Source organism: Sylvia atricapilla, chromosome 5 (assembly GCF_009819655.1).
Source record: "Sylvia atricapilla isolate bSylAtr1 chromosome 5, bSylAtr1.pri, whole genome shotgun sequence".
Lineage (NCBI taxonomy): Eukaryota > Metazoa > Chordata > Aves > Passeriformes > Sylviidae > Sylvia > Sylvia atricapilla.
This window is the reverse complement of record NC_089144.1, coordinates 23,955,945-23,974,611: the sequence shown is the minus strand read 5'-3', so window position 1 is coordinate 23,974,611 and position 18,667 is coordinate 23,955,945. Positions and strand designations below refer to the sequence as shown.

Genomic DNA, 18,667 nt, shown 5'->3' with positions numbered 1-18,667 from the left:
TTAGCTTGCAGAATCAGCTCTGCAGGACCTCCCAGTCATATGGCTTGTTAAGCTGCTTGTGCTTGAAGCCATGTCTGTGTTTTAGCCAATGTGCTAAAACTCAGTCATCACAAAATCATTTTTGTGTGCTGGCATTTTCTGGTACAAGCCAGTTTAATCAGCTTCAGAGACACCAATATGGGCTGTCTACTCTGTGACCTCTTAAGTCTGCACTGAAAATAACTGTTCATAACAGATGCCTGAATAAACATACCTGCACTCCTATGGGCTATGCAATGTATTCAGAGAGGTGAACAAAACACCCCACCAAACTCTTCCTCTGAACCATGGCATAGCACTGGAGAAAGTGAAGGTTGGAAGTGTCTGTACGTGGCCAGCAGAGACACATCTTTATATAAGTGCAGGATCTTAAGCTTATGTATCAGTACTGGCTCCTGCAGCATCACTCCAAAACAAGGCATACACTGATCTACACTCTGTACATGCACAAGGCTTGTAGGGTCCCTTACATCTCTTTCCAAGTACTCATATTGCATCAACAAAACCTGCCCCAAGTAAGTGTGTAATCTACAGAGCTTTCAAGTCTGTATCACAGACAGAGCCACCTCTGGGAAACTTCTGCTTGTGGCTGCATCAGTCTGTAGCTGGTACTTGGGAATGTACTGAAAAAGTTGTTAGTGCATTCCTGACTGCACAGGAGTCAGTAAGGGTCTCTGTAGACTGAGCTTCTATGGAGAAAGGAGGGTGGAGAGCAGACTCCCTGTCTTCCACCTCTTCAAACTGAGGATAAGTGGCACCTTAATTCATGGGTGAAGCCATTAGTAGGTTTCCATGCAAACGAAGATGACCTTAAAATCAGATTCTCTATTGTTAAGGTTTTTCTATGGTAACATATAGCACATCTGGTATTTCAAAGTATCTTTTTTGTAGAGCAGTTATGCATCTAAATGAGTATGGGATGATGCTTCAGGGAGGACATCACATACCACAGTGTCAGATGTTGAGGTTGGTTGTGCCAGGAATTGTAGATGCTTGTGACTTATTTGGTATATAAATCATGACAGATTATTGTTACTTTGTCTGACATCTCTGAACATTGATGTCAAAATTTGATTCTAATGATTTTTTTAGGCCCAAAACCAGTTTGGAGACTTAGCTGTATTTTAGAAAATAAAATTTTAGCTGCAATTTTATAATATAAGAAGGATGAGTGAGTTAATTGCTATGCCAACAGTTCCATCCAAAATATTTGTAATTTGTAAACTGTGAAATCCTACACTAATTCTTTGTAATTATTTTTTTTAACAGAACTGAACTGAAGCTTACACGAAAAGCTGCTTATGTGAGATATTTCAACAGCTCAGCTTTCTTCTTCTCAGGCTTTTTTGTGGTGTTCTTAGCTGTGCTTCCATATGCTTTGATTAAAGGAATTATTCTCCGAAAAATATTTACCACCATTTCCTTCTGCATTGTTCTTCGAATGACAGTGACCAGGCAGTTTCCCGGCTCTGTGCAGACCTGGTATGACTCTATTGGAGCAATAAACAAAATACAGGTAGAGTACAGAGACTAAAATCTTCCCAAGTACGTAAGCTAATTCTTTATATCATGTTATCTTGTCAGCAGATCAGCAAAAGCACACAGCATTTATGCAGACTTTTTGAATATATGTTGCTTTGACTAAACACCATGAAGTGTCATTATAAATCTTGATATTGTTCCCCAGGCAGCATAACCACACATAACCCTGCTACCTGCTTGCTGCTTTTTTTCTGAAACAATGACGTTTAGTTCTTGTTCACTGCAGGACAAGAAACTTATTAAAATTGTAACTTGTGGTGCTTAAGAGAAGTTTTTTCCTTCAGAAAAGGAAGTTCAAAATCAGTACATGTTTTATATAGCACGATTTCCAGGAACTTCAGTCACAGATCTTCTGCTTTTCTAGATATTAGTAACAACAACAGCAGGAGACTGGGCATTTTATGCAAATGTGCATCTCATTCATTACGAGTAGCAAACATAATTAAAATAATTATTATCCACCTTACCTACTGAGATCACTTGCTCATATACCAGCATGAGAGGGTTATCTGCAGAGTAAAATCAGGGTGGATTCTCATTTACTCTGTCTTTTTTATCTGCTGTTCTGAAATTACTCCCTAGGAAGAGAATTCTTACACTATTTTGGGGTGAAATCTTAGACCTTTTTCATTACGTATTTATAGATGTGGGGGTTTTTTGTAGAACATAGATTTTATTATTTTTAGTGTGATAAAAATAACTAATACAGAACCCATAGATCTTAATCAGATGTCTGAACCTCAGTCTAGAATAAGAAGTAGGTGTAGGATTTTGATGACTTTCAACTGGGCAGGAAATTCAAGAAATCTAGCCCTAAATGTTTCTATTTGACATTCAGAAGTCTGCCTTGTTAGGTCCCATTGTGGGCTTTCCTTGTGCTCTCAGATCCCCTAGGCACTACTAGAAGTATCCTGTCTCTCCTGTTTCCTGGAAGATTGTGTCCAATGCCCTGGACACAGTCACAGAACTGGCAAGCCCAGTTGTCACAGCATTGCCCTCACTTCACTGAACGCTTGTCTTTGGAGATGTTAGCAAATTCTGGGTGCTCCAGAATCCATAAATAATCATCTCTTTGTGGCAAGTTCAGTACAGTCCCCATAGACAGACAGGACAGAATCACAGAACACCAAAGCCCTTTACTAGTCTTAGGAGACATAAATAAGAATGATAAACAACTCCTACATCTCTCTGATTTAATTTCTACATCAGTTTAGAGAGTTGACTGGGCCAGGTATATCCCCTAGGTTGTTGTATTTTCACGTGTTTTTCAGACCATGATATTTCAGGATCACTCTGCCCTCTCTGACTATCACTGCTCCAGGAACTCCACTGGATGACCCCTTTGTTATGAAAGCATAGCTATAATTTCCTTTTTTTCTTTTTTTTAAATAAACCATGTGTGTCTTGCCTTGCAGTTTTTCAGTTCCTGCTCTTTTAATCAGCTGCCTAATTGTTATGCCAACAGAACCCTTCTTCTTGTTCTACTTGGAAAATTTGCAAGTGTACTGTCGAGAACTGATTTCCCCATGAGTCTGCTTAATTTTTCCATTGTATTGCCTGTGTAGATATATTTACTTCCACATAGTTTAAAAATGTAGAATTTGGAAGAGACAATATCTACAGACTATATAACCTTAAAAAATAATGGAATAGAGAGGCTCTCTTTCCTACATTAGAATAGGCTTAACTCTCATTTCCTAATGCTATCCTAGAAGTCAGCACAAGCACCGGGTTGCTGACTTGTGTCATTTGAAATTACACTAGAACAGTGCTGCACTTGCCAGGATTGTTATCTACCTTTTATTTCTATTGGTAGAGAGATCATTCCAGCTCTTTTAAACTGTTGCAGTTTTGGAAAAGGAGGATACCAGCATGTAGCTGCTTTGTTTCACTGATTACCAGAGTGCAACCTTCTACATCTTACTCCAAAACCAAGGCTTTATTTGAAAAGGGTTAAACTCAGAGGGGTGATCTTGCCAGATACAAGTCCTGAAAGCAAAACAAGAGCCAAGTTTTGATATTCTTTCTAAATCAGAACCAAATAGCTTTATGGCTATGTTTTCACTAGGAATGAAAGAATTGGCAGTTTCGAAAATATTTCCTTCTGCCTCCAAAAATGTTGTATGATTTATATTTATGCCTCTGCTGAAAGGACTGTAATGCAAAAGTGCCACCAGAAGTGTTAGTGCTCCATGTGGGCAAATATGGACTGCTTTGTGAGATATGACCTTGTCCCTTACTGTTTCATCTGCTTTCATGGTGTTTCTAGGATTTCTTGCTGAAAAAAGAATATAAAGCTCTGGAGTATAATCTAACAACCACTGGGGTTGAGCTGGACAAAGTAACAGCTTTTTGGGATGAGGTTGGTACTTTTAACCAAACTATATTAAAGCACAGAGTGTATCTTTTTTATATATATATATATATATATATTTGCCATGATGCTCTCTAGAAAGAGCAGCCTACACTCTTTCATTTTAACTAGCTTCAGCTCTCAGCAGGTGAGGAATACTTAGCAAGTAATTAATGCATGATATCAAATTATCCACAGTTGAGAAACTTTGGAAAAAAACTTTTAATGGGTGTTAAGGCCTGTAATAAGTTGTTATTACTGACTTAGGCCAGCCTGAAAACAAGATCAGGCTATGGCACATGCATGACATTGGAAAACAGTTAGTTCTATAATAAGCAAATTTTGGTTTTGTCCACAAATTTTGATGCAAATCCAATACATACATTTAAAAAAGTATATTTAAGAATATAATGAGTGTTCTATTGATAGACAAAGTAACATGAGAAAAGTAAGTTCATATGTTTTCATAAATCCATAGTATGGTATACATTTCTGCATATGCATGTTTGATTTATTTTTAATGTACATCAAATATATATCCATGTATGTTTCAGGGAATTGGAGAGCTGTTTGTAAAAGCAAGCCAGGAAAACAACAGCAAAGTTCCTAGCACTGACAGCAATCTCTTCTTCAGTAATTTCCCCCTTCATGCCTCTCCTGTTCTCAAGGATATAAATTTCAAGATTGAGAAGGGGCAGCTATTAGCTGTTTCTGGATCTACTGGAGCAGGCAAGGTATTTCTGTTTCTGCTGGTTCAACAAGAGTCTTAATAACTATAAGGAACAATACTGTTATCTGTATTTTTACTGTATTCTTGCTATCTTGTGCTTGCTGCAGAAATAATGGCTGTAGGAAGAAATATGGATAATCTGCAAGTTTCACTAAAATAGTTACTTGAAGTTTTATACTGTTGCCAATATGAGACAGAGTTTGCTGGATAATTTTTGTAATAGAAGGTTACAGAATTATAAGGAAATAGCAATTAAATTACAAAATGTTTTCCCATTGGAAGCAAAAGGAAATTTTACAGGAGTATTGCAGACTGAAACCTAAAGTTAAGGCTCATGGTGAGAATCTCTCTGCCTTTAAAAAAAATCAATATAGAATAGATATTCTGATGGCTCAGTGTGCTAGAAAGCTTTTTTTCCCCCCCTTGCCTTGCTCACATTTTAAGGAAAAGATTGAACACAAGATGGTTTGTAACTGGACAAGACTGACATTAATATAGCCAGGTATGTGTGTCCTGGACATGTGGTGTACCTGATCACTTAGCTCTGCTTCCTACAGTGCCTCACTTGGGCTTCCTGAGACCCTTCAGATGCTGCTGAAATTGGTGGTTTCCTGTGAAAAGTTGTGGTTTAGATTATTCATCATTTTACTACCCCAACATCTTATCAATGCATTTAGCTTGCAGATGACACATCCAATTAATATCATTAATATAAAATGAGTTGAACTGTGATACTCTCTGAACAGCTAGTAATTAGATGAGTCTTGATGAGTCTTTCATCTTCACTGTTTTTTTGAGAAGATGTGAAAGTTAAAACAAATGTTCATTATGCTTCTCCTGATTAATAAATTATAGGTGAAAATATTATGATTTCTTTCACTTGCATGGAGTAAAATCTTTGGTCTGTTGGAGTCAATGACAAAGGACCCATCAATTTCAGTATGATCAAGGCTTCTTATTTTTCACTAATGATCCCCAGAAGAGAGAGCAAGGGACTCAGAACATGAGGTTGTCCTCAAGACGATGTGTTAAGGTGCATTTTACTGTGATACTTCTGAATTAACAGAATAGTTTATCTATTGCTAATGCTGGTAATTGTAATACAGAAATGTGAACTAGAAAATGCTGAAGGATGTATGTATATCCCCTTTATTCTGCTACATAGGAAATTGAGGAAAATTCTGATTACACTCAGCAGTCTTTGTGAGTATATAGATACAAAAAAATTGTGCTTTCCAAGACAATAAAAATAAAAGCCTTATAATATTAACTCAAAAAGTTAATATTATAAAAGTCAAAAAATAAGGTTTGCCTGCCATCCCCTACTCCCTGAAAAACACTGCCTTTCCTTTACACCTTCTTAATGTAAAGGCTCCTTCATGGTGCTGGAGGCTGCTACTGTATATTCCAGGAATTGTCAGGCCCTTGAAGCAGACTGCACAATTTCATCTGTATTAAGTATTTAATCTGTAACAGGTATAAAGCCTGACATCAGCTCTTTAATATTGCTTCAGTACTAGACAGGGTTTGTTTCGGTTTTGTTTTGTTTTGTTTTCTAATTTGTGTTATATGGCACAAGATGCAGTGGTTTAACACCCAGTGTACAAAACATACCAAGCAGCTCTCCTTTGCAAGACTGGGAACTTCTTGCTCTGCATTTTGGAAAAGTCAGATTCTGGTACTAGGGAAGGAATCTCATGAGATTCCCCCAGTATATTGTATAACTTGCAAAAGGATCTCTGTGCTTGACAGCATGAAACTGTGACTTAGACAGATTTTTTTATACCTTTGGCTGTTACGTCCCAACTTTGCTGACTGTTTATTAGTGTTTAAGAACAGCAATGCAATGCCTCTGTAACATATTTTTCCGTGTATTTCTCAATTCTATTCTTTGATCTAGTAGCCAATGATGTGTGACAAGGTTACTACAAGCTACTGATTAACTTTGAAATTATAACATGTCAGTACTGAAATTGCAATCAATTCTTTTATGAAGGGAAATAGTAAATATACTTAGGTCATGCATTCACGTAAATGAGTTAACAGTTACAGAGGAAAAATTCAGATCATACTGAGCAATTGTATATACTTACACAAAGAAATTGCATTTTTCAAGGCAATAGAGATAAAATACTTATAAGCACTAGCAAAATTATAAACATGAATCATGTTATACAAAAGCAAGCAAAATAGTCACTGATAATGTGAAAAATCAAATAGAATTCACTATAAATACCAGTATCTTATGTCTGTATACTTTTCACAGGTAGATTTTTACCTTGTAAAATTATTGATTGCTTCATTAAAATGACATAGTTTTGCAGCAGCATGCCTTTTTTTACAAGATATCTTGAACATTTTTTATCATTTATTAAATTAAGTTTCTCTTATATTAGGGGCCTTTCAGAATCACACATATCATGAAAATCTCCACTAATTGCAGTTTGCACTAAATCAATACTTACAGGGACATGCTTGATGAGACAAATATGCCATTTTGATGACTTAACAGAGTGACTCTTTGTTCAACATTTCTTTCTGCTGTACAGATCTCTGATATATTAATCAAGTGTTAATGTTTTTTCAGACTTCTCTTCTGATGTTGATAATGGGGGAATTGGAGCCTTCGCAGGGTAAAATTAAACACAGTGGAAGGATATCCTTTTCACCTCAAGTTTCCTGGATCATGCCTGGAACAATAAAAGAAAACATAATTTTTGGTGTATCCTATGATGAATACCGGTACAGGAGTGTCATCAAAGCCTGCCAACTAGAAGAGGTTAGTCATCTAGGAGTTTTAAGGCCTGTGACCCAACCCAAGTGAAAAATCCCAAAGAATAGGTATGGGAGTGGGGCTTAAAGCAAGTGAGAAAATTCTGAGATTTAAGGAACTCCACCTGAAATCCCAGTTTGGTGGAATAGCAAGTCATCTTGTTGCCACCTGCTTGGGAGATACACTGACATTGACAGTTCTGGTAGTTTACACAACAGAAGCGAAATAAGCTGGCTCAGATATTATATGGTATCTGCCTTCTCAGCCTTCCTTGCTAGTTAAAAACCTGAGTAAACTTACTGATGTTGAAGAAATTATGTACAAATATATTATTCCTAAATACTTTTGTCATATTTCTTCCTCATAAAGAAACTTTTCCTTACAATTTTGGAAATTAACCTGGTTTTCTCCTTTATTTTCCACTTTCAAAAATGGTTCCAGTGATAGCTGGAACTTTGTGGCAGATATCTGAATTATTTAGTAGAAAATCTTGATTAAATTTGGGATTTTTTCTGTGTATGCACTGAAAGTTCTTACACCAGAAATAATCACATGATCCATCCTTATGTGACATGCAGTCCACAATGAGTACAATCACATAAAACGTCCTTGCATGTGTTTGGTGTTGACAGAGGGTAGTATAGGGAAATATAATTTACACATGGCAAGATACAAAAGGAGCCAGCATTTGAGACCTTTGTAAAATTTGCTATGCCTTAAGATTTTTTTCTGTACTATACAAATAAAAACAGTAAATATTTAATTGTACTGAATAGGGTTTTTCTTTTGGCCACATAGTGAAACATATTTTTCCTTAGCAGCAGTCAAGCAAGAAACAATAGCTAGTTTGTTTAAAAATAAGATAAGGTTACTGATGCATTTTATCTCAGAGGAGGGTATAGATAAACTATTAAATAATATTGCCCTATATGTTTCTGGCCATTTCAGCTTGTGTTTAGATTTTGGATTTAGTTTGCTGGAAATCTCTTTGGAAGCTCCTGATAATAGGAGAATTAATAACTTCTGTGTCAAGCTTTCTGTGGAGTTGTCCTTAACCCTGGTTGTGAAAATTGCAGTTAATGCCAAAGCTCCAAGAAGCAACTGGCTTCAGCAGTTCCAAACTGCCCTTGCTCAGGGAGGCTTCCCAAGCCAGGCCCTTCCCAGAGCAGCAGGTGATTAGTGTCTCAGTGCTGCTGGGACAGTTGGGTGTCTCAGTGGCTGTGTCTTAGAAGGCTGCTTTGTTCTCCAGGCAGGCTTTGATCTGTGTTGGTGCAGCTCTGTGCAGAATGATATGCTTCACCTCCTAGCAGGGCTTATTATTTGAGATCAGGTTTGATACTTATGTGGTGGTTTGTTTTTTTTCTCCTGGACTGAATAAATTGGGCTGGTCTGAAGAAAAGACAGAATAGTCTGGACAGATGCCAAATGCATTACCTTATTGCTATTATTATGCCTTCTTGACTTGTTAGCTTTCATGTGTTAGTTACCAAACAAGACTCATGGCAGATTGAAGGATGGATTTCAAATATTAATTCCCTGTTTATTCCACAGTGTGACCTTTTAGGGGTTTATTATATTAGCACTTTGCATTGGAGTTTGTGTATGTGTGTTTGTTCTCATTCTTCAGAAAGGAGAAATCAGAGCAGTTTTGCCTGAGTTCACTCTGCCCCCTTCTCTGCAACCTTCCTAGGTAGTTACACATTCCACTGGAAAACAGGTGAGTCTAGTTCTTATGTGGAGCCCTCGAGAAACCCAGAATTGGTCATACAAATGAGTTTATTTCCTTATTGCCCATATGCTTCAAGTCAGTTAATATAGAGCTCTTAACAGTGGCTAAGTCAGATTTATTTCCAAGCTCCATATTCACCAAAATTCTTTTGGGATACAAAGACGTCTTCTTTGACTCAGTGGGGAAATAGTTGTGTTAGTAGGATAAGGAGTAATATACCTGTGAAGTGTCCCTTTTACTTTTCCATTTCCACCATTCGCCTATAGAGGAAGCAAACTGAAGATCTAGTCCAACTGGGAAATTTGATTTCTTTTCCTCTTCTTTATTAGGGCAAATAAAATACTGCAGGTCACTGTGGGTCACATCATACTGTTTATGTGGGTTTGAGGCTTGCAGACAGACAGTGAGTAGCCTGTCCTTGTCTGCAGCAGAACAGGATACTGAAGCCAGGTGATCTCATGAAAGCTGCTCTCCACTCTGTTTTAGGTCTGTAGAGATATGGAAATGATATTACAGAAGCATAACTTAAATAATTTGGGGTGCATAAGAATTTTCACGAAAGCCAGTGCTACATTCTCCTGCCTGACTTTTTTGATTTGGTACATAGTTAATTTACTAAGGAGGAATCATTTAGAGCCTCTTTAGAGTTGCTAAGTAGGCAAAGCCAATTTATCTCTAAGTAACTATGAAAGATAGAAAGTGCAAGGAAGTATTTCCCAGAGCTTTCCATTTTTTTAGGTGTCCAAGAATAGAATTTTCCCTGTATGGGAAATCATATCTTTATTCAGAGATTAGAATGTGTCTTATGTTAGATTTTGTAAAATTGTAGAGAACGGCAAATCTGGTTATGTTAGCCATTACCTAAACAACAGTTTACTTTGGTAGGTTTTTCTTGATTGGAAGAAATTTTTATGTTGTTATAAAAGATATTGTCACAGCTTTGCATTTTTTTCTATTTGTGTATGGACCCATCAGAAGGAAGATTAAAAAGGTGATCTTTTTTCTCCAGGTAATTTTGATTAATCACAAAAATTTACTGAAAAACAATAAAGCTATGAGGAACAAAAGGATTTTCTTTTATTTCTTTTATGAGCTTACATAAGTTTATAGAAATTTAGAGCACTGAAATGGGACATTTTTTAGTCCAAGTAGTTCAGGTAGCTACATTTGTGCTTCCTTAACTCTCATAAGAGATTTCTCCCTTCAGCTTCTTAATCTTGTTGCCTTGATGCAATACACCTACCCTCCAGCTGTGCCATTGTACCTGTTCATGATGTACTGTGAAACAGAAAATGAAGATTAAAAAGAAAATTGTTATGATATGTTGGAGATCTGCCTACTTTGTAAATGCTCTGGTGAGATAGTTCGACAAAGCGTGTTTGTGTAGGGCCCAACACACTAGGATGTAAGTCTGTGCCTGAGGTTAAAAGCTTAATTAGTGTGTACATGTCTCTCAAGCATCCTTTTTTCTCGTGCACAGCATGGCTGTTGTCTCACCCAACGCCCTGAGACAGGTGTGTGACTGACGGGTGGTCAGACACAGGGAACTGCCTTGCAGCAGATACAGTTCTGTGAGTCGACGTGTAGGAAGCACGTGTCTTAATGGTGCTGCTTGGAGTGTAGTCCCACTTGATGGCACATGTGACAGCAGTAGAGTAGTGTCATAGGTTCCATTCATAGTCTCTGGTCCTCACAGCTCTTCTCTGTGGTGTTCTCTGGCACATGGGGAGAGCAGGGGCAAGGGACACCACAGTGGAACCCAGTCTGAGTGTACGAGATCTGAGTTGTGGAAACACTCCATGATGAAAGACAATCGTGCATGGAAGGCTCAGTGAGGGAATTTGTCAGATCTATCTAAGTACCACTGCTTCTTAAAATTTCAGGATGTCACTGTACAGGCACATAATACTGAAGAATCGTGAGATGGGTTCTCAACTGCATCTCCCTGCATCAGTGATAGCATGCTAAGGGTACTTTTTAAACTTATCTTTTTATGTCCATTTTTTATGGTACTGTAGCCTGTTATATATATGTAAAATTATGCAGAACTTGATTACATTTCTTGGTTATGTTTTTCCTCTGAGAGTAAGTAGAGCATCAGAGGAGTTAAAATCATGTTGTTCTCAGTTGCAGTTTGTAAATGGGAGGAGGTTAAGAGAAAAGGAGTAAAAGGCGAAAGAGTGCTAAAAAAACAGTGCTTTGGGGTTGAGATAAAGGCGCTGTCTTTAGAGTTTCATTAGTGCTCTTGATATCTAAAAGAAACAGCCTTACTGGCAAAAATTCTTTCTGAAAGCCTGGCACACACTGAATATGACTGCAATAAGATATAAGCTGTTTGTAGACATTAGCCATATTTTTCTGTGATGGTGAACTCAAGGGACTGCAATACATTTAAACTACATGACTCATTCTGCAAAACACCACAGTAAAAAGTTTCAAGATGTATAGGAAAGGGCTACTTGTTCCTTGTCCACTACCTACTTGCTCTCTTTTCCTTTTCTTGAGAAACAATGATTATTTTAGCAAACAAGAAAGCAGGATGAGTGCCTAATTTAATATGCCCTCTAAAATTAGGTCCCACTAAGCAAATAAGAAAGTGAAGGTTTTAACCTCCTAGGGTAAACTATTCCAGCACAGATCAGTAGTCCTTACAGTTTTCCCTTTATTTAGAAGCTTTTTTGAAATGAATTGGTTTATTTAGAGTCCTTTTGAGTTTGCAGGTATTACCTCAAAGCAGACAAGATGTAATTGGTATGGATTCTGAGTGCATTTATGGGCAGTCCCCATAGGCAAGTGGAAAGGTACTCAAAAAGTAAGATAAGGTGAATTGGTGCTGCCTCAGCAGCACTTTTGACAAAATGCTTAACCCTTTTTATCAAGTACCTTTCATCACATTCATAATGAAAAAAATATAGCTAGAGAGTTTGAACTTTTGCCTAACACACCAATTAAGGATCAAGTATGATGTAAAAGCCACTGAGAGATGTAAACTTCTCAAGTTTGTATGTCTGTGGAAATTTGCCACTAAATTTGAAGTAGTTCTACAAGTATGACTTCCCTAAGGATCATATTAATTGGAGGTTGTATTAATGTAATGGCAGGGATAACATGAATATTAATGGGAATTTGTAGGATTCAATTTGTAGTTGGTGTGTGAGTTTGAAAAATCCTTTTTACTCATGCTATGAAAAATAGGAAAGGAATGTCTTGATTTTCAGCTATTTAGGTTGAAAAATCAGTATTTAGCCTGCTATATGCAGGGTATTGGGGTTTTATTTGATTTTACCACTTGATAAATTAAACAGGTAAGACCACTGGACAGCTGAACCAGGAATTTTCATGTTTAAATGCTGTTAATATTGAACAAACTCATCCTAAGAGAAGGCATTCCTCCAGTCAAGACTACAGAAGCAGGCCTGTTATAGTTATTTGTGTTTAAAAATAAACAAGCATCATATCCCATTTGAGTGGATCCATTTGAGTAATTCATGTGTTCTGAGGCCATACTTCCATAACTTCCAGTTTTACCTTTCTGTTATGTGAGATGGACATTTTCCCACCTAGTTAATTAATTTAATCCTTCAAGAGTTACCTAAGAGTCCATAAAGGCATAATGGCAAACTATCTTTGAGAGATTACCACTCTCTAAGTAAACACATGTTCTGATTTGAGAGACACCAGCTGCTCATGAATGTAATGTTTAACGTGGCATGCAAATAGAGGAAGTGTTTCCATGTGAAATCGAATTATATAATAGTACTAAAGAAGTTTGTGGCCAGATTCTGTAGAGTTTTGAGCTGGGCTTACTGGGAGCGCAGGAGATTAATTTTCATCTAATAACTAACTTACGGAGAGATTAACTATAGAGAGAAACAGTCAATAGGCCAAGCCCAGGTTTGTGTTCCTGTGTGTTCAGTGTCTCCTTGCAAAGGATGGTATCTGCCCTGTGGGGAGAAGTTCACTGCAGTGCCAAGAATGCTCCAAAACAGAAACATTCTTGCATCCCATGTACTGCTCCAGCTCCTTTTATGTGTGCTGATTTTGGGTTGTTTTTTGGTTGGTTGTTTTGGGTTTGGTTTAAGTATTTTTGTTGGGTTTGGTGTTTTTTTTTCTTTTAGTCACATGACTAAATCAGTAGGTGTTGAGAAGTCATTATGTCAGTGAGTGAAATCCTTTGTGCCATGATTTTGAGCCTTGTTTTCACAAGGGAAATGGGCAGATTACAAAGAGTGTGGAAGACACAAACAATAAAAGGTTCAAGTGTAGAACAGAGTGCTTTGTGGTATGTAATTCTCTGCAAGGGGGTATTAAATGGTAGCTTGGTTATCTAATCAGGTACATGTCTATGGTGTAAATTATGTGAGAGCAAGTGACTTAACCTGTCTTCACAGCTGGGGAGAGCCACTGGCATGTCAAGGTGAAATTTATCACATCCTAATATAAAGAGCTAAAAGAGTATAAATGCCTCCTTCAGGCCAAGAGTCCACATAGTATGTCACAAATTCGCAGAATATCCTGAATTGAAAGAGACCCACAATGATCATCAAGTTCAATTCTTAAGCCCATCCAGGGACTGAACCCACAACCTTGGTGTTATTAGCACCACATCAAACCTCCCACTGCCACCATTATATCTCAGGCATGTGGGCCCCAAAGCTGGCTACCTTTATGTTTTTTCCATCCCACACTGGTGTGATCCACTGGCCTACACAGACTCCTCTAACTGAAATTCTTATCTCTGGCCCAAAATCATTGGCAGATCAGCTGTGCAGCTGCAGAAAGTGAGTTTTCTGGGTGAACTGGAAGTTAAGAGGCTATCACAGTTTCTTTATAGCAGGGGAACATCTCTATTAGAGACAAACTCCCAAATGCACTCACTTCAAGAAGTTCATCAGTGATCACATAAATATGTATGAGACCCCCCACCCACAATGTTCTCTGTTGATAGAATGTAGTTAAAAAGCTGTTTCAGTCGAGAGACCTCTCCCCACCCCTTTCCCTGTCTTAGGTACAGGGCTCTGGACTGATTACCTTTGATGTTGTCCTGTCTTCTGTGTCTTTTCTGGAATCATATTTAATTCTCTTACTCTGCATTTAACCTACTCAAATGCAGTGCACTGACTACTTCACGTTTCAAAAATCTGTTCCACAGAAATATTTTGCCACAGAGAAAACAAGTTTTGCCAGCATTTGTGTGAGTTTTGGGTGAGCCTGACACTCTGTTCAAGGTCACAAACTGTTGCAAAAACAAAGCTTCTGCTTTTGGATCATGAATCCTTCATAAAGGGTTCAGCTAAAGTCTAAGAAAACCTTTTACTTATAGAATCACCGTGGAGAGAGAGGAGAGTTACTTAAATAAAATAAAATAAAATTTAAAAAGAGATTATTTGAAATACTTAGAAGAAATCTGTTTTTCTGGCTTAATTCTCAGGAAAATAAGGATTTCAGTTTGTTCAGGCTGGTTACCTAAACACAAGATACAAGAAATTATTGAAAAATCTTCATCTTTTAAAAATTCATAGAAGTATTCTGTAGTAGGTATGAGTCTGAAACACAAGTCTTGATTTCAAAACTGTAAAAATTCAAAAGATTATGGTGATGAAAAAGGGAGTACTTTGGTAGCAATGAGAGTGGGTGATTTTCTGGGAATTGTGACAATAAGCATAGGAAATGTTAATGGCAATGAAGAAAAGGAAGGGGATAGAGATAACTGTAGAGGTGGCTAATAAAAACAGAAGGTAAATAGAGAACTGAAATAGAATGAAGATAAAATGCAGAGAGTCAAGACTGTTGACTTGGAACAGAAACTGTTTCATCAGTTTCATGGTTGTTTTGTCTTTTATGAGGGAAGGCAGGAGAGAGACGATCAAACCCCATGTAATTAAGGACAAATTTAAGGAAGAAAAAGAAGTCACATAAATAAAATACTTAGGTTCTATCATTAGAACTGCTTGAGTGGTTTGAGTAACCTTGGACACATTAAGCAACTCTTGGTTCTTCTAGACTGTTTTCTGTCATGCTTTATTATCTTCATTGTTGCTAATGATTTATCAAATGATTCTGATAACAATTAATCTCTACAGAAAAGACTTGGAGTGTGAAGTCCATTCTGAGGTTTCCTTTTTTAATAACAAGGTTATATTTCGTGTTCACCCTGAAGCTATCCTGGCTGCATTCTTCCTTACCAAGCCCAAAAGTATTATGAGGGCCATCCCTTTACTGTTGAGGTAGATGAATATGGCATTTTCACTGCAAAAAATGCTAATAACTATTGAAAAGGGTATCATATATGATATTTAAAAGGTTTTAATGTATGAATAGTTACTAACTGGTTTCTCAATTTAAGCATTTATCAATAGATATGTTAAAGAAAATTCAGTGGCTACTTCATGCTTTATGCATGTGCTGAGTCTTGTTCTGTTCAGCATCATTACATTAGGTTTGTCCCTGGCTTGATTTCGCTTCCTGCATAAAATGACAGCAAGGATGTATTTGGACCAGCCCTATGTACTTTATTACAATAGGTCATGCGTGTTCCAACAAATAACATTGTGTGTCTATTGGACTTCATTACTTTGTTTACGCCTTTGAAAGAAATTACTAGGCATTTTTTAATTATTATAATTACAGCCTAAAAGGTTCTTTGTCTGTTCCATGCCATGTATTATCTTGAGGTGAAGGGTAGAGGAGAGCAGAAGGGGAACTCATTAACAGTCTGATTAAAGTTCCATATTGACACACCTGCAAAGAAATATATCTGATGAAATCTCACTACCTCTAAAGCAATGAATTTCAGTAGAGCTGGGATTTTACCTTGTTTGCAGGAGAAGACATGCTGGGCCCAGTTCTTCACCTGGGTTTTTTGGGAAGGAGTGGAATTAGGAAACAGCAAGGGTACCAGTACCATTTCAGGCTGCAGTACTGGTAGAAATGGGAAACAGCTTAAATCAGCTCAGAGATCCGGATACTTAATCATGCAAACCCCTATGTTAATGCTGAAGTTGCAGATGAGTAACGTGACTCCTGCATACATAATGAGATCACAAGTGATCTGATCGGGTGGTCACAAAGAAATGCCAAAAACCATTTTATGGCAGAATTTCACATGTTCTCTCTAAATACTTCATAACTTATAGGAAGGTGATTTTGTCACATTCAGAAAACTTTTCTTTAAAGCTGTTTCTGTCACTGTTTTTCACATTCCTCTTTCTGCAAATACTTGAGCTGTTATGCTAATACCAGAGATTTGCTTGTGTGACTCCATTTATGAGAGGGAAATAACTAGTTAACATGAGAATAATTTAAAAATCACCTGCAACAGATTTTCCGTACATAAGAGCATCTTGATTTTAAGGTCAGAATCCTCTAAGTCAGGAAGTAAATGCTATTATCAAATTAAAGAGTTGTGAGAATCTCCCGTTTCCTGACAGACCAGGCGGTCACTTTCTAGCTCTTGAGCAGCTGGACCCTTCATCTGTCACTGTTCCAAGCCTGAACAGCATTGTTCACTCTGTTCCTGAGGTCAGGGCAATTTGCAGGGGAGGAAGAAGGAAACATTTTTCGGAAGGATTTTTATTTAATTATTTATTTATTTATTTATTTATTCTGCAAAATCTCAGAGGCCTGCAATGCCAATAGGCTGCCCAACAGAGAGTGATCAACCATCAAAATCACAGCGGGGGCCATCAAAATTGGATTGTGTAGGAATTTGTATGAAATACGAATTTACAGAGAGCAGCTGAACTTAGAATCTGAGGTCGTATTGCCCTGAAAGTGCTTCATGCAGCTTCCAGTCTGGAAGCCATAGGACTTCTGTGGGTGCTGCAGACAGCATGCAGACAGCCGAGTTCCTGTTTGCCTCTTGGCTGTCTGCAGGATGAGATGCCAAACCAGGATACCCCTTCCAGAGCACAGCCTAAAGATTTCAGAAGCTCAGGTTCTGAGGAATAAGGCATGCCACCATTTTCCCCCCAGAAACTGCACTGAAAGGAAGAAGAGTGCATGAGAACACTGGAGCTGATTTTGTCTGGTACTGGATGCCTCAGTCAGGTTCCTTGGCTGCAGAGGATCCCTGCCTTGGGAACGGGAAGGTGTGCACAGGCAGTGTGGTGCTGCTGAACAGTGAGCAGAGGCACTGGGAGCTCCTGGCATAGTCAGGGATTCCCACTCACTGCATGGCAAACTGCCATGGCAAACTTCCCTGTACCCCTGGAAGCCTAAGTGCCATGAGGCACAAGAAGCTCATCCAGCCTGTGCTTCTGGGAAAAGTCTGCTAAAACTACTTCCACCACAGTGACAGTAGTGTCACTGTATTGGCTTATGGAAGTAGGTTAGGTAAGGCTTGAAGAGAGTATTAATATTTTTTGTTAGAGAAAATCTAAATGTAGAAAAACTAGACAGCCTTCAGGCACATAAGCCATTCTCCTTGCCTCCACTTCCATGAATTTCTATGGTTTACATGGGTTATCAATTTCAGTGCTAAATACTCCTCTCAAGAAAATTTCTGGCTACCCGTGCCAGTGGGACACAAGAGTGTCCTTTTCTCCTTTCTATGTCTCAAATGAGAGTGAAATGGTATTTTCTGCTTTTAACGCAGGCTAAATATTTGTTTTTAACAGAGTCATGAGTTCTAAATAACTTACAGAGCCCAAGTAGTGGAACTTAGTTCCCAAAACTTTTGCAAACCATGAGCATTCCTGCTGGGAATGCTTGTCAAGCCTTTTTTATGAACCTGCCTGAAGTATATATTTCTCTGGGTTTTGAAGAGCTCAGAAACAGAGTTTGCTTCTTGCTTTCCCTAACTTCAGCAGCAAGTGCATTTATCAATACTTGACAGAACACTTGAGCAATTAATGTCTTGAACTGACATTGTATGAAGGTACATACCTTGCTTTTATGGAGAGCAGCTATTCAGACAAATATTTGTTCTTAAAATCTTGCAGCTCGTGATTGCTTTCTGTAATAGAATGATACATTTTCTCTTATCACCATTTCTGATTACATAAACAAATGAAATAAATAAGCCTCTATGAGACTTTTTTTTAATGTTTACAACTGCTGTCCAACCTGTCTGTAGACAATTATACACTATGCTTCCATTCAAGTCTCTAGCTTGAGTTTCTTGGATATTGAAAATACTGATTTTTAAAAAAAAAAAATGATGTTTACAGGATATTTCCAAGTTCCCAGACAAAGATTATACACTTCTGGGTGAAGGTGGAATCATTCTGAGTGGAGGTCAACGAGCACGAATCTCACTGGCAAGGTGAGTATTTTGCTCTTCAGGTAGTGTACTATTTCACATATATGGAATGTTTTATGACTAAGCATTTAAATACACGTGGACTATGTCCTGCTAAATAAAAATCCTCCTGGTAATCAGGAACTTGATTTTACTATCAGAAATCTGAGTTCTACTATGCACTTTTGTTTATGACACATCTGCATATTAATGTACTGAATTTTAAAATTTTATGTCAAACAAATGCTATGGCTTAGCAT

The 18,667-nt window shown here is 37.7% G+C and overlaps 1 protein-coding gene across 1 annotated transcript in view; it reads left to right on the top strand.

Moving 5' to 3' along the window:
* Positions 1 to 18,667, top strand: part of CFTR (CF transmembrane conductance regulator) — an 87,123-nt gene that overhangs the window by 25,358 nt on the left and 43,098 nt on the right. Inside the window, exons 8-12 of the mRNA XM_066318980.1 lie at positions 1,309 to 1,555; positions 3,851 to 3,943; positions 4,489 to 4,668; positions 7,252 to 7,443; positions 18,337 to 18,431. Coding sequence (XP_066175077.1) covers positions 1,309 to 1,555; positions 3,851 to 3,943; positions 4,489 to 4,668; positions 7,252 to 7,443; positions 18,337 to 18,431 — 807 coding nt within the window. The remainder of the gene's footprint in view (positions 1 to 1,308; positions 1,556 to 3,850; positions 3,944 to 4,488; positions 4,669 to 7,251; positions 7,444 to 18,336; positions 18,432 to 18,667) is intronic.